The 16,064-nt window shown below is 43.2% G+C and overlaps 1 protein-coding gene across 1 annotated transcript in view; it reads right to left on the bottom strand.

Annotated features, from left to right (window-relative positions):
• Positions 1-8,305: 8,305 nt before the first annotated feature.
• Positions 8,306-16,064, bottom strand: part of DAP (death associated protein) — a 44,395-nt gene continuing 36,636 nt past the window's right edge. The window contains exons 3-4 of the mRNA XM_066626369.1: positions 15,686-15,728; positions 8,306-13,058 (exon numbers count right to left, since the gene is read on the bottom strand). Coding sequence (XP_066482466.1) covers positions 12,939-13,058; positions 15,686-15,728 — 163 coding nt within the window. The 3' untranslated portion in view covers positions 8,306-12,938. The remainder of the gene's footprint in view (positions 13,059-15,685; positions 15,729-16,064) is intronic.

Here is a 16,064-nt window from a genome sequence, read left to right as displayed (position 1 = left end):
CTGGGGGTCCCCCAGGAGTTGAAGCAAGACTGTTAGGGTGTGTTCTTGGTTAGCCAGTGCTCCTCCACCATTGATAGCTGGCATTGGATGCTGTCCTGCTGGGTTGCAGGGCGCTAGTCCTGGTCACAGATGTAGGCCAGCAGAGCACATGTTCATAGCACAGATTCTGGATGGGAGGTGGCTCAAATGTCAGGTCAGGTAGTGCAGGGCAGCTGTGGCACATTAGCCATAGGTGTGGCACTTGGCCATAGGTGTAGCACATGCCACTACCCCAGGAACCCATGTGGCATGGTTGTACTAATGGCAGTATTGTGCCCTGGGCCTCCTCCTCCACCATGGTGCCTTGTGGGCTGCTGCTATTCTCGTGGCACTGGTTGCTGTCCTTACCTGGGTCCTGAAGTAAAGGATAGGGAAACATGGTCAGTTCTTGCAGCAGTGCAGCCCCTGGACTGGCACCCTAGCATTGACCCAGTGGCCCTGGGCCTGCTCCACACTCACTGTCAGAGGCTGAAGCCCTGTGCTGTGCCCATCACGGTCCTTCGCTGGTTGCTGCGCTGGCTCCTCATCAGCAAATAGGATCTCTAGAATGCTCCCTCCTCCCCTGCCCTTGCTCTTGTGTCCATGCAACATCAGTGCAATGTCCAAATAAAGTTGGCCCTTAGGATTCCTTTGCTTGTAATGAGAGACTGTGCAGTGCTCTCCTACTGAAAATAGTAATTCATCAAATAAACTTTGGCTAGATTGTGTCATTTTTCTGAGAATGAGAGGCATGGAGTCGATATTCATTTAGGTATGAAATGATAGGAAAGACAAACTTTACTTTTCTGATATTGCTCCTTGAGTATCAGGCTCATCTGCTTTATTGTTGACGCTACGCTACTACATATAACATCAATATTTGGACTCCTTTTTATGAAAAGAAAACTAATATTAAACAGAATATTGCAAACACAAGTCTGCTTTATCAGACAGCTGTATGACTGACCACTACTGAAAGGTTTTGACCTTTTTATTTGTCATACGGCTTTGTAAAATGCTAGAGTGATCTTTGCACAAAGCACTATGTAGACATTTTGTACTGTCTAGGTCAGGGGTCGGCAACCTTAAACACTCAAAGAGCCATTTGGACCCATTTTCGGGAGGAAAAAAAACCTCAGGAGCCACAAAACCCTTTTGATATCTAAAATGAAGATAACACTGCATATATAGTGTGTTTTTTTTTTACTTTTATGCTCTTATAGGTCCCGTTTTTATAATGTAGCCCCCTCTTGTAGCTTTTAGTTAGTTTTGTCATACATTCTTGTCCTGTGTTTTCAGACGCCTGGTCCTCTATGGTGTTTTGCCCGATTCCAAGGCCATTCTCTGCCTGGAGAATTATGCCCACTTTAAGCAAATTAGCTCCCCTTCTTTCCCCCAACAAATGACCCTGGTTCTGCCCTGCACTCCTGCTGGACCCCACCTCCAGGGTAGCTCGCCTGTTCAACCTGCAGAAGTCCTCTCTCCTGCCAGCAGCCTCTTGCCACTACAGCAGACCCTTGGTCCTCAGCAGGTCTTGGGCATAGCAGCCACACTTCAAACTCCAGTGTCTCCAGCAGTCCATTAGTCAGAAATGGAGTCAGAGTATCCAGGGCAGAGTCCAAAGTCAATAAGCCAAGTCAGATTCCAAAGTAAGTCAGTCAGAGTATTCAAGTCAAAGTCAATAAGCCCAGTCAGTCTCCCCCTCCAACCTGCACTCCTTTTCCAACCCACACCCCCTTCCTGCCTCAGGTGCTCCTTATATCCCTGAGGGCCCTATTGCCTTCAAGTGGCTTCAGCTGTGCAGCACACTCTGCTGGATGCCCAGGCCTTACCCTTAAAGGGGCCACTGCTGACACCACATCTACCTCCTCACCAGATCTTCCAGGATTCCAATACATATGTCAGTTATGACATCTGCTTATCTTACATGGATACTAAACAACTCCCCCCACCTTCCAGAGGCACCCTGCTGGAAGGAAAAAAAGGACACAGGCTCCAGATGTGGGGAAGAGAAGAAGCCAGAGCTGGGGGGGGGAAAGGTGGGGGGGCAGCCACAGGCCAGCTTCTGCCCTGCCTGCCTGCCCTCCCTCACTCAGGCTGCAACCCTCTCCACACTTTCCTGGGAGTAAGCCCCATTGACTACAATGGGACTTCTGAGCAGACAAGTTGGTTGGAGCTCTCAGGTTGCAGTCCTCTCCACACTTTCCTGGGAGGAAGCCTCACTGACTACTTGTGAGTAGACCTGCATAGGAGGGGGCTGAGGCTGCAGCCCTCCACACCTTCCTGGGAGGAAGCCCCACTGACTACAGCGGGGCTTACTTGTGAGTAGACTTGCCCAGGAGGAGGCTGAGGCTACAGCACTCCACACCTTCCTGGGAGGAAGCCCCACTGACTACAGCTTACTTGTGAGTAGACCTGCACAGGAGGGGGCTGAGGCTACAGCCCTCCACACCTTCGTGGGAGTAGCCCAGGGACTACATTGGGCCTTGCTCTCCAACAGACCTGCACAGGCTCCCACTCACCCATCCTTGTGCTTGGCTTTGAGCAGGCTCCAAGGCTGCCATCCCAGGCATCCTTTCCTGGGAGTAAGCTTCATCTGCTGTAGTGGGGCTTACTACTGAGTAGACACACAGGATGTCTCCTCTGCTGTGGAGGAAAAGCCTCTCCTTGCACTGAGTGGGGACCTGCAAGGGCTCTCAAGGGCTGAGGAGGAGGGCGTCGTGCTGGAGAGCTGGGGAAGGGAAAAACGGAGCTTAAGCCTGCAGAGCGGCAAAATTGAAAAGGGAAACCAATGCAGGGCAGGTGGGGGTGAAGGGAGAGGAGGGCAGTGAGCTCAGGGGTGGAGGGAAGCAGCCTGCCCTCCCAACACAGGTGCCTCCTGTTACCCCCTTTGCCACTTTCACCTGGAGGAGCCGCAGCAGACAGCTGAAAGAGCCCCTGGTCTAGGTGTACACACACACACTCTTTTCCTGAAATTACTCTATTATTTGAGAACCCTTTACAATTGGCTACACAACTTCTTAATCTAAACTTTCCTAAAATGAAAGTCATTAAAAACCCAATTCATTCATTTTTGTCACTGTGGCTTTTGCTAGGTAGCATTTGCAGTGGTGTCTTATTTTTTTAAAGCAGCAATTTCACTGTTTGCCAAAACTCAAATGGTTTGAGAAAAACATAAAACCAATTTCACTGGAGTCTAGCTTTATATTTTGTGTTCTTCTATTGCCTACAAAATATCTCTCCATTTTTGTCCTCCCCAATTTATATTTGGTTTTCAACTTTAAAGCTTGAAAGCAACCGGGGTAATAAACTGAGCACCCAGTTAATCACAGATTAAAAATAGAACCAGCCATTAATTGCATCCAGTCAGCTAGGTTGTCCCACTACTAAGAATAATTGGAATACCTTTCTCTGTTCCTTGCAGTTCTCTTGATCCTTTTTTTTGCATAAATCTCAATCCCCCTCTGCTCTTGTAAGAGCAGTGCATACCCAAGTCTGTACGTATCCAAGGCTGTATGTGGTCTGCCCTTAATAGAATAAAAGAATTCTACATTTAAACAACCCAGAAAAATGTAGAATTCTGCAGCTGGTATAAATTATTTATATTGAGCAAGTTGGAGTTCAATCTTTGCTGTCTTAACTTATCCTGGAGTGATTACTGTTTTGCACAAGTGATTCTGGTTTTGTCTTTCATGGTGATGGGCAAAAGTCTACAGAGCACTGAAACTGTATACACAAATGTTCCCTTAGCTTGAGAAGGGTCCCTGTGACTGCCTCCCCCCACAGCATGCAGCGCATGCCCTTTGGCATGACTGCATCAAGCTCATAAAGTTAGATAGGATTAGGCTGTGAGGGTATAATCCTATACATGCTTACCTGGGAGCAAGTCCCATTGAATTCAGTGAGACTTACCTCTGAGTAGACATCCATAGGATTGGGCTGCAAGAATTGCAAAAGATTTGTGGGCCATCATACTAACATGAAAGACCAGCTGATTCAGTATTGATAATCATAATTCCATATCCATAACAGTATCATTCATTCACTAGAGGAACACAATGAATTAAGATATTTATATTTGTAATTTTGCTAGTTTCTGGACTGTCCAGTTGACCTCAAATCCAGCATCACTATAGACCATTCACCACACACTTCCACTTTCACAAGGATGTTCTATTATGACTTTGTGATTAATGCCTTTGGAGAATTAGCCTCAACTCAAAAACAATATTCCACAATGAAATATTGATGTAATATTGATGTACATTTCTGCACTGTACTGAATGGATTACACCAATTTAATGTGTAATGCTCTTTTTACAGAATGCAATTTATATGGAATTAAATAGAGTTTAAACATGCAGCAAACAGCATTTACACTTGGTCAGAACAACAGCTTTTCAATTGAAAATTAATTGTAACTTACTCATGAGGTTAATTCGAAGTTAGCATTTATCATTTATTATTACTATCCTAATTATCTGTAGATAATGTAGAGACCTATGAGCATATGGCTATGTAAAGCTATGTCATACCTTGCCTAGATGCCTTTAAGAGGGGATTGGACAAATTTCTGGAGGAAAAGTTCATCACGGGTTACAAGTCATGGCAGGTATGTACAAACTCCTGGTTTTAGAGGTAGGTTACCTCTGATTTCCAGATGCAAGGGAGAGCACCAGAATGCAGATTGTGTCTGTTGTCTGCTCCCTGAAGCATTTGGTGGACCACTGTGAGATACAGGAAGCTGGACTAGATGGGCCTTTGGCCTGATCCAGTGGGCTCTTCTTATGTTCTTATTGGTACTCTGTACTGTGTCCTTGTCACTATGAGGCTTCTCTAATGCTTTCAACTGATCGGTGACCCCAGATTTAAAAATGCCCTGGTTCAAAAAGTACTAGTTTTGCCTATGAAAAGCAACAAACACATGCATGAATAGAAAATCCACATATTAATTTTGAAGCTAGTCATGTTCATGGTTTCCTGCAACCAGTCTCCCCGTCATGGTCTCCATTACCCAGTTTGGGATTTTTTCCTTTGTCCTTTTAAAAGCAAGCAAAAGATGGCTTGCTTTTGTTTTTGAAGTGTCTGTGAATTTAGTGGCAGAAATACATAAACAATATGCTATTTTTTTTTAAGTTCAGGCACTTTTGTCTGCTCACAGTGAATATTTTCTCATAATACATTTTCTTTAATGTCAAGCTGAGGACCACACTAAGTCAAATTTTCATAGTAGTGGTATCCTCTTTATAGATCGCTTGCCAGGAAAACTCTCTTCTCTTTCTTCTTTTTGATAGGTAAGTTGCAAAAGAAAAAAAAAATCTTGTTTTTAATCCAGTGTTGCATATCAGGTTTTTACACATAGTTTTTATAATGTATATAGTTTGTTTGAATGCAGTTCATTGTTGTAAGCTGCCGAGGTTTGATTTGGGCAAAAATAAATAAATATACAACTCACCATATGCATGATATGAAACATGATATGATCATTATGTTCCATCTTCCCATTCAATATTTGGTGCATTAATGCTGTGCAATGCAGCAACTTTTTTCTGCAGTGCAGCCAAGGCCTTTATCACTTGATCAGGTTTAGCTTCCACCCAGTGAGAAGATGACAAAGCCATTGTCATAGTGGGATTCCTCCCTCAACAAGACTCATGCTATTAATTAACTATCATCCAAACATTTGTAGCACAATCCCGCAACAAATTATTACTTTGGCAAAATCTGGAGCCATTGCTAGAACCTGGCGTCCTGCTCAAGGTCCTATAGTTCCCATCACAATTCCTTTTATATCTGGATATCGTCGTTTTGCTTATTTGTATCAAAGATTTGAGTGTTCAGAGTACTTCACATATATTATCTTCATGTAATTCAGGGATTCTTAAACAGGGGTATCCATACCCCTTAGGGCAGGGCTTTTCAAACTGGGGCATTGTGACACCCCAGCCTGAGGGCCCTGGCCTCTTTCCCCTTAAGAGGCAGGCACAGGGGAAGGCAGCGAAGTGATCCCCAGGTTCGTGTCGCTCAGGGGGCTGCAGGGACTGTCATGTACTCACCACTCCCTGCAGCAGCCTTCCTGGGGTGTGGGGAGCCCTGTGCGAGCGTCTGCAAGGTTCCCTGGGCTTCCAAAAATGAAAGTGGAGCGGTCGTGCTCCGCAAAGTGGAGCATGATCACTCCACTTTCACTTTCAGAAGGCTGGGGATCCCTGAAGACGCTTGCACAGGGCTTTCCGCACCTTGGGAAGGCTGCTGCAGAGTGATCACACTCCACTTTGCAGAGCACGATCGCTCGCAGTATCTGTCATGAGGAATGGTAACCAGAACTGTACCCAGTATTCCACATGTGGCTGCATCACTGACTTGTACAGAGGCAATATAATGTTAATAGTCTTGAATGTGTTTGAAATTGCAAAAGGAGACAAGTGCATTTAACAAATGTTCCCCTAATGAGTTCAACTGAAGAGTTTACATAAGGTTGGTGTGTGTGAGTTCCAGTCGCCTCCAGGGGTCACATTTGTCACGTAAGATCTGTGCTTATGTTCCCTCTGCTTGATAAACCATCACTCGCAGGTGTTGGTTGTGACAACTGGTCTTACTATCGCAATCTCATGGTAGGCAGCTCAGGCTCATTTTTCCTCCACTGAGAAAGCAACTGAGGTTTAAAATGCAGTTTTTCATCATGGCAAATTTTTTACAGACAGGGATGCCAGAAGCTGTTCAATGAATATGGTTTCACTGAAAACTGATCTCGCATTAACTCTTATCTGCAAGATAAATAAAAATACAAGATCTTACATTGAAAAGCTGACAGCTTCCTGGCTCAAAAGCAAGCAAGATGTGGTGGGCTTCATGGTTCCTTAATTCTGCCGAAATGGACAATTTCTCAAGGTGTCAAAACAGATTTCTACTGTTAACACCTATTTCCCTGAGTTTAACACTAATGACACCTGTGGTAGCAAACCGCCAATGGTGATAAGTTTAAACATTTCCATCATGAACAAGCATGACTGCCCTCCCCTCAAATACATTAGACAATTTTATTTGTAATGTGCTAATGCACAAAGATAATGTTTAGGATAAACTTTACATTAGGTCCTTTTAATTTATTATATATGGACCCTTCTCAGTATCAGTATGGACCCTGTGGTATCAGTAGTGTCTCCAGCATCCCATACGTGCAACAAATCTGAGTAGATAGGAAAATGTTAGATCCCAGGAAATTCCTGGCCCCCTCCTTTGGCTCCTGGGCCCCCCTTTTGCCCTGGGCCTGGGTATAAATTACCCCTTTATCCCCCTCTCCTAGGCCCTGCTTGTAGGAATGAGAGGTTGTCTAGTCACATTACGGTTTCTTATTTTTTCCCTTATAAGAGTCTGAAAATCTTTATATTCTGTAGAGAAATGTCTGACACAAATGTCCAACCAGCATTCATTTTCATATTTTTTGTTGTTTTCTAAAGTACAACCCAAACCCTGATAGTAAAATTCATAATGTGATGTCTTATCATCAGGATTTTCATACAGATCAAAGTAATGCTTAACATTATCCAAGGTATTCACCAGATACACAAATGGTAGGGACACAAACGAATAAAATCAAACTGATGATGATGAGCTATAACTCTTCAGATCTTTGCATCCAGACACGGCATGAAGAAGTTGCAAAACACAGTAGGGTGACTAAACAGTTAACATAAGGGAGACTTGTAACAATGGGAAAAGTGCTTTATGCATAATGTATCCATTAGTTAACAATGATTTACATATGTAAATGAACAGTCACAGATACCACCACCAGAGACTGAACTTCACCTCACCTCACCAGCACAATGCTTTTCAATGTGGCAGCTCACGGCATATAGTAATTAAAGTGTAGAGAAAATCAGGGTTGTCATATGCACATGTGATTCAGGCCTTACTGAATTTGATTTCAGATAAATAGAAGCTTCCTGCTTTATCCTGAACTATTCTACCCTTGTTCCATACTTCCTGAAGAATTGCAAGTGTTCTTTTACTGATGTACTTAACAACCTCTTTGATCGACCTCCAAAAAAGACATCACATGTAGAGTTATTCAGAGGAACAAACCTTCAGAGGTGGTTGTAATGCACCACATGCCCAGAAAGGCATCAAAATATAGGAAATATACTATATCTATTAAAATGGGTTTTTTTTAGCACTATGACATTTTCATTCACCATATGACAGATTGTAACTGGACTTTAGGACAGAATAATCTCTCTCTCTGTCTCTCTCTCTCTCTCTCACACACAGAGAGAGAGAGAGAGAGAGAGAGAGAGAGAGAGAGAGAGAGCTAAAGAACTCCTGTGAAATTTGTAAAAACATTAAAATTGTGCAGAAATTTTTCCAGAATGAGGCAGTTATAAATGATCCAGGTTTCTTCCTTGCATTTCATTCTACATTCAGCTGTAATCAGACAGAAGTCTTTGACTTGCTCCAGCCAAGTGCCTCTAGATTTGCAGCTATTTTATTCACTACTTGATATTATACTATTTTCTATCTGGTCTGCAAATACGTGTATGAAAACACAGAGGAGGAACTAAGAGAGAGGGGTGGATGTTTGGTGGGATAGAGTAAGGATCAGGAGAAAAGTGTGGGGACTGGGGGTTCTGTGTGTTGAAGGGTGTGTGTTGAAGATTGGTGTGGTAGTGTTATTGTATTGGTCAGGCCCCTGCTGAGATAGGCTGCAGAGGGTGTGTGGGGAAGATATGGTGTCACCATCAAGATGGTTATGGGCCAAAGGTGATATGATGGTGGAGATTGGGCTAGCCGTTACAAGGGAAAAAAGGTGGGTCACAGAAAAACTATTCCTTTTTCCTGGTCCTTCCTCCATGCCAGATCAGGGGTGTCCAAACTTTTTGGAAGGAGGGCCACTTCATCTCTCTGATGCTGTGTTGGGGGCTGAGGAAAAAAAGAATTAATTTACATTTCAAATTTGAATAAATTTCCATAAATGAATATATTAGAGATGGAACTTACATGAATGTATGAAGGTCTTGCAATAGCTCAAGGCCTATAAGAGGCCTTGCACAAAGCAAGGCCAGCCTTTCCTTTGCTGCCACTGCTGCATTACAGATGTGAAACAGCAAGCAGTGGAGGGAGCCTTGATATTATGCTCACACAGCTCACATAATATCAGATATTATGCTTCCACAGCTCATGTGAGAGGTCAAACAGTTGGCTGTCATGCCGAGAGCACTTGCATCAGGCCAGCGCAGGCTCCAGCAAGTCTCTGGAGGGCCAGAGTCTCATTGGAGACTAGGGGCTCCCTGAGGTCCGGATTGGGAGACCTTGTGGGCCACGTGGTCCCAGGGCTGGGGTTTGGGCACCCCAAGTTGGGCTTTAGATCATCAGTGGCTTGGGCACCGACCCCTTGGTGCTGCTGCAAAATGCCAGGTCAGTACATAATAAAAGCAGCCAGGTACAGGATTCGATCCTGTAGGTGAGTACCTGGCATGTATTACAGCGACCTGGCTGAATGAGGCAGGTGGTATTGGTCTTTTTCAGCTTTGTCCACCAGGTTTCTGGGTGCTGCAGCAGCTACAGAGGTGGGAAGGTGACATAACAATGGCCTATTGTGAGAACATCGCCTTTACCAGGTACCCTGGTGAGCATATGCTGGGTTCGTGTGCCTTTGTGCCATGCTGAATGGGCGAGTCAAGATAGGGATTCTGTTGCCTACTTTGCTGCCCCCTTGCTTGAGCTGGCTAGGGTGATCTTGGAAGTGGCATTGGAATGGCCCTGGCCAGTGCTGCTGGGGGGGGGGGTTCACTTCCATGCTGCAGTCCCCAGGGTAGGAGCGGTTTTGGATTTCATGGTTGCCATGGCAACCACGGGCCTGTCTCAGTTGATTTCTGCCCTGACTCATGTTGCTGGGCATACATGGGACCTCATATTTACTGGGACAAGTGGATGGTGATCTGAGAGTGTAGGAGATTAACACTACTTCTTTGTCATGGACAGATCATTTCCTGGTGCAGTTCAGACTTATCAGGACTCCCCACCTCTGCAGAGGTGGGATCACCCCAGAGGCTGTTAGATCCAGATGGATTCCTGAGTGCTCTGGAGGACTTTCCTGTTGCCAGAGTAGGTAGTGCTGCCACGAAAGCTGCACCTGGGGCTGAGGAATTAAAAAGGATATGCTAGGAGAAATAAAGAGCCCAGACTAAGGCAACATCAAAAGCAAACCAAACTTTCCTATGACAAAAAGGCACAGAAACGGAAACAGCATCTAAGAACATAAGCCACATATCTGACATAACAAAACCCTCTGGGTTTCCATTTGGGACCAACACCTAAACTGGCCTCCTTAGATGAATACTCCTGAGATTTCCTCAGATCAGACTCTACCTGTGGACCTTCTGTCAGTTGGGTAAATTGTTGATGGAATGCTCAGGCCAAACAACTAACTACTAAGTAGCTGCCACCTGATCAGTTCTCATTCTGGTCATTATAACAGTTAACCTTTTAATCTCTGAACTTTATAACAGTTGTAGGTGGATGTGTAGGTAGGCAAACTAGGGCTTTTATCACAGAGCAGCTGCCATGTTACACAAGAAAGCAATGGAACATGTTTCAGGCAGTCGTCTCTCATTTTCCTTTTTGCTCTGGAATCCTTTCCTTATGTGAGCTGGCAATCAGGTTTCATTAATTCCAAGTCCTTAAAACATGAAGAACTAGCCAATCATTAAAAAAAAAATTGTGAGCAGATTAAATGTCTTCAAAAAGAAACAAAGGGATCCACATGCTGCAGATCAGGTGGCTGAAACATCTGAAATGCTGCACTTATATAGAAGGTGACACTTGAGCAACTTAGGGCACAAGCCTAACCAGGTCTACTCAGAAGTAAGTCCTATTTAGTTCAATGGGGTTACTCTCAGGAAAGTGTGGTTAGGACTGCAGCCTTAACAGGTTTAATAGAGAGAACAATCCAGCACAAGTGGGTATTGGTGCCTGTGGATCCCAACTGTTGGTCAAGGACAATTTTCTACCTGCAGTGCTTGAGAGATACATCTGACCATGATGGAAAATTTGAACTCAAATAAGGGGTTGCTGATCTGGTTTCCCAACAGCTGTTCTATTAATCTGAAGAGGAGGGTAAAATCACTAAATAGGATTCCTGTTTCCGCTAATGACAAGGTGGAAAGATGTGGAAAAGTGCAGTCAGTGCATGTGTACACACACACACACACACACATACACACACACAGACAGAACCTGAGGAAGCTAACAGTGTGATTCAAGCCTGTGTGAAGCTTCTGGGCAAAGCAATTTGTGTTTTACACACAACCAACTAGGCTGAAAAAATGACGGTTTTGTTTCAAAATAATCAGTCAGTGATAAAATAATTACACATTTATTTAGCAATATTTCAAGATTTTTTTATTATTAAAACTCTCTCCTTTTGCCTCTCTCTCATGTTGTCATTAAAAATAAGTGATACTCCAAAGCCCAAAGGGGGTGGAAATTCTCCATGGTTTGTCAGAAGAGCAGCTGCAACAATGATTTGTTAGCTGCCAACTTTTCTGAAGTTATGAAATGCTCTGTGGTTTATAGGTTGAAAAAAGCCAGGAGTGTACCTTAATTGTTGAAAAATTAAAGTACCTATAAAAATGCAAGTTAAACTCCAGTATACAGAACAGAGCAATTCTAAATGATGCAGCTGTGTAATAAAAGTTTTGTATGCATGACCAGACCTACTTTACTAAATAGACTGCCTTTGTTAAATAGCATCTTCGATCCAATCCATCAAGTGAGATCCTCATATGTAGCTGATACAGATATGCATCCTGATGTGCCTGGTCCCCACTGAATTTACTAGATACATCTGATGCATACAGGAATGTCTATCTCCATCTTGGGTTACCAGTCACACATAACAAAGCATGACTAAGAGCTGGCCCTTCCCTGAAATTGACTCTACTTGTGAGTAAAAGGGTAAGAACAAATTATTGGCAATGGGTACACATTACCCAATACTATGCTGCATGAACATAATACAGAACTTGTGTTAATAATCCAGCTTATCTGCCAATGTTAATTCAAACTCACTGTAACCATTTATTTAAATTGTGACTTATTACTTAGTTCCTCAAAACAAGATGCGGTCAATCTTATGCACAACTCTGTTTAAACCTTGAGCCAAATGGCTGGGAAAATCTTTGGGTAGGATGAAAAAACTACAAAAAATCCACATGCTTGCAAGAGAGCTCGACCCATCTGAGAAATATTTATAGTCTTTTAATATTCTTGACTGAAGAAAAAACTTAAGGTGGCCCTTCTTCAGGGCCCAATCCTATCCAACTTTCCAGTGCCGATGCAGCCACCTTTCAGATTCAAGGTAAGGGGACAAATGTTCTCTGTCCTTAAGGAGGCCTCCATGTCTGCACCCTCCCCACCAGAGGACACAGTGCATGCCCTGTTGTCATGGCTGCATCAGTGCTAGAAAGCTGGACAGGGTTGGACCCTTAGACATATTTAAGAAGAACACAGCAATAACAAAATTGTAAAAGCCAGAAAAATCTGACTCATGAATATTAAAAAACCTCTCATGAGAAAAGGTCTGGAGAAAACCCCCCCCCCATCGAATTTAATGCATTCTTATAGCCCAACATCCAAGAACAAAATTCACAATAATTATCAAAGAAATTGTTTGATCTAGACTATTCTCCACCCAGTTACATTTCTATGACCATAACAATTTTGATTGGCAGTAGAGAGAGGCATGTTTTTGAGCTGGGGTCATGAAATATTACATTCTCTCCCCCTTTTTTTACCCTCCCCCCATTAAACCATAGGCAATTAAGGCAAAAGCATGAGATACCACTGTTAAAGGATCGGGTAACACAAATCTCTTTGTCTTTCCATCTTCCAACACTCTAGCTGGGTCTCGAAATGATGATTCATTTGCGAGGCTGGTGGATGTACTGGTTGACATGTTGTGGTGGAGGAAGCTTTTCCACAGAGGGATGTGGTTTTTGGTGAGCTACCTGGGCTGCAGCTGGAGGGAAGTCTTTATCACCCTGATTAAAGAATTTAACACCAAAAGAATTACAACACCAAAAAACAGAATTACCATCTCACCTGCAAGTTGTACAAATCAAACAGGTACAATGTGGTTGCACTAGTTCAGGGTTTCCCAACATGGGGGTTGAAACCCCCCCCCCCAGAACAGCAGTGCACGTTTTCGGTTGGGACATTTACCCCCTTAAGGAGGGTAGTGACTGACCAGGGACCCAAAGGCACCATTATTATGGCACTTCCAGGCACCACTGCTCATGTGTGTGAGTAGAAAAGGGTTTTTTTTACTCACGTTTGCAGTGGCAAAACCTGGAAGTGCCATACAAATGACGCCTACAGGGTCCAGTTGGGTTGCTACCCTCCTTAAGGGGGTAGTATCTCAAGCAAAGGTTGAGAACTACTGCTCTAGCTTGACATACCAGAATGCTGAAAAATCAGATCCCTACCTAGTACTGTAACAGCCGAGATGTGTCATCCTGTCATTTCACAATACGAAGTTGACCTGCTGCTGACATGACTTTATATACATTACAGCTGACTTTGGATGAGTGAAAATTAGCCGCCTGATAGGAAATCGAGACACCCAGAATCTAGGTGCCTATAGTGTCTGTTGTAACTATATCTCAAATAAAAAAGTGGTGTTATACATTTTTAATCTTTTGGATCAAAAGATGGTTGCTACACATTTTATTACCTGTGAAACAAACCAAGGCATACTCAGGTATACATGTCTAATCAGATGTGATTCTAAATATACAACATGGTCCAGTGGGTTGTTAATATTTAAAATGGTGGCGCACAGGGGCCATGAAAAAGCAGAATCATGATGGGGGACTGGGAGGGCTTTAGGAGTTTGCCTCCCCCAATTTTGCTCCCAATTGTGGCCCACTGTGTGTTATTTTAACAGACAAAAAACCCATTGAGAAAGGTATTTTTCAGTTTAAAATACCATGGGGGTGCTTGTGGAGGCAAAACTATGATGGGGACAATTCCCCTACCATAGATCTGCTCTGTTTTGTGGCTCTCCCTGCATTGCTATTCAAAAAATTCCCACTCACCAGGCCATGTTGCATGCTGAGAGACACATCTAAATTGTGCCCTTAGAAAGCTGATGTATGATTTTGTGATAACCTGGGATATGTATGTCTGTAAGAAATGGCTAATATTAATTTCATCTTCATTTTCTGTAAGAGATTGTTCTGGCAATGGACTTGATTCAGGCAACAGTGATTATAAAACAGATACTGACAGACACCGAACAACGTCAGCAGATCTCCAGATTTTCTTGCTTCTGACGACACAAGATATATCGCTGCCCCGGCCACTTATCTTTACAGATTCCTAGGTAGAGGAGAGCTTTCTTCCTAGCTAGATGGAGAGCACTTCCTTTGGCATTTGTTGAGGGTTGTTTTAGAAAGATCCCTATCTCCGAAAGACTGTGTCCCTGTGGTTCAGGGGAGGTTGAGACAATCGAGCATGTCATGTTCTGTTGCCCATTTTATCAGGGGATGCGAGATAAGTTTATTATTCCCTTGAGCAGAAAATTCTTGGGTTTGTCACAAACAGAAATGGCCAAGACACTTCTTTCAGGTGCTAATTCTCAGCTTATAAGACCAACTGCAAGTTTTTGGGCTGCTGCTTACAAAACCGTATGGGCATTATTAATAAAGAGAGGAAATTTTAATTGCTACTCCTTCTTATTTGTTTGTAGTACTATGATGGCTATTTTATTGGATTATAATGTTGCATTTTAATGTTGAATGTATTTTAATGTTGAAATTTTAAATTCTGCATGCTGTAGGGCGGTATTGTGTGTTTGTTTTTGCTGGTCTTTGACTGTAACAATAAATACATATATACCTCAGGAGGTGGCGCATGACCAAAGAGACCCATAGGGGCGAGGAAACCTTACCCAGAGGTAAGGGGAAAAGTTTCCCCTTGCCTCTAGCTGAGCTGATTCTTGCCCGTATCCTGTGCTGGATACAGCACTAGCCTCTTGGCTTGCCTGTTCCAGCGAAGGACAGGATTGCGCCCTTATACCCTGAAGCTGCTTTAGGGGATCTACCACTGGTTGCTTGCTCTTTTCCTTCCCTATCCTGGATTTTAGTTCATGTTACTGCATTTTAATGGTACAATTTGCCATCTTGAGAGGCAGCAGTGTGGCGAATGTGTGTAAATATACACTCCACCTAATCATTCCTACTGCAGTTACAAAAAACACAATTTTTCTCAGAATAGTAATTTAAATAGTGGGAATTCTACAGTATACCTATTAGTCTTTCTCTACTTGTGAGTGTTTGAGCAGATTGGGGTGACCTGGTTACTCCTGGAGTGCCTTGCTGGGGCTATCCAGAAGCCGCCCGTTCACACACTAGCAAGCTAGTGCGCTACTGAACTGCGTGGCCATTTGTGTCATTAGCCACTTCAAGGGATGAGTCCCTGTCCACATTGCCACCCCTTCTCCACATTAATCAGACACCTTAGTAAGGCCCTGAGTATAGGGTCCATTCAGATTATTGAAAGTGAGCAAAAGAGAGATGTCAAATCACAACTAACAATTGTTACAATTAATATCAGATAGGGCATTCTATTATTTTAAAAGGCATGAAAGAATCAAGATGAAACTCACCCTTGCAACGACTCCAGAAATGAACACAGTTGGTTTAGGTGGACTGGAAAATAAAAAAGTATCTCATTATATAGTTGACAAGTTCCATTTTGTACAGCCAAAAAGGCAAAATAAATAAAACAATTCCCCAGGAAGAGTTCATCATCAATTCAAAATAACATTGACATTTTTGGACACAGATTCTCAAGAACAGCCATAACGAAGTCTCTATTCACAGCCTCACTTGGCTGTACCAATTAGTGCACTAGAGATGAAAATACTTGAGCAAGTTTGAATGGTTTCTTCTTAGTTGTCCCAGATTCAAAAATCAAACAATGGAGGAAGACTAAACACGAGAGTTCACTCACAACAAAGCCTCAAACTTGTACTTCGAAGTAGC

This window comes from Tiliqua scincoides, chromosome 4 (genome assembly GCF_035046505.1).
Source record: "Tiliqua scincoides isolate rTilSci1 chromosome 4, rTilSci1.hap2, whole genome shotgun sequence".
In the NCBI taxonomy this organism is placed as follows: domain Eukaryota; kingdom Metazoa; phylum Chordata; class Lepidosauria; order Squamata; family Scincidae; genus Tiliqua; species Tiliqua scincoides.
This window is presented reverse-complemented; position numbering and strand designations above follow the sequence as displayed.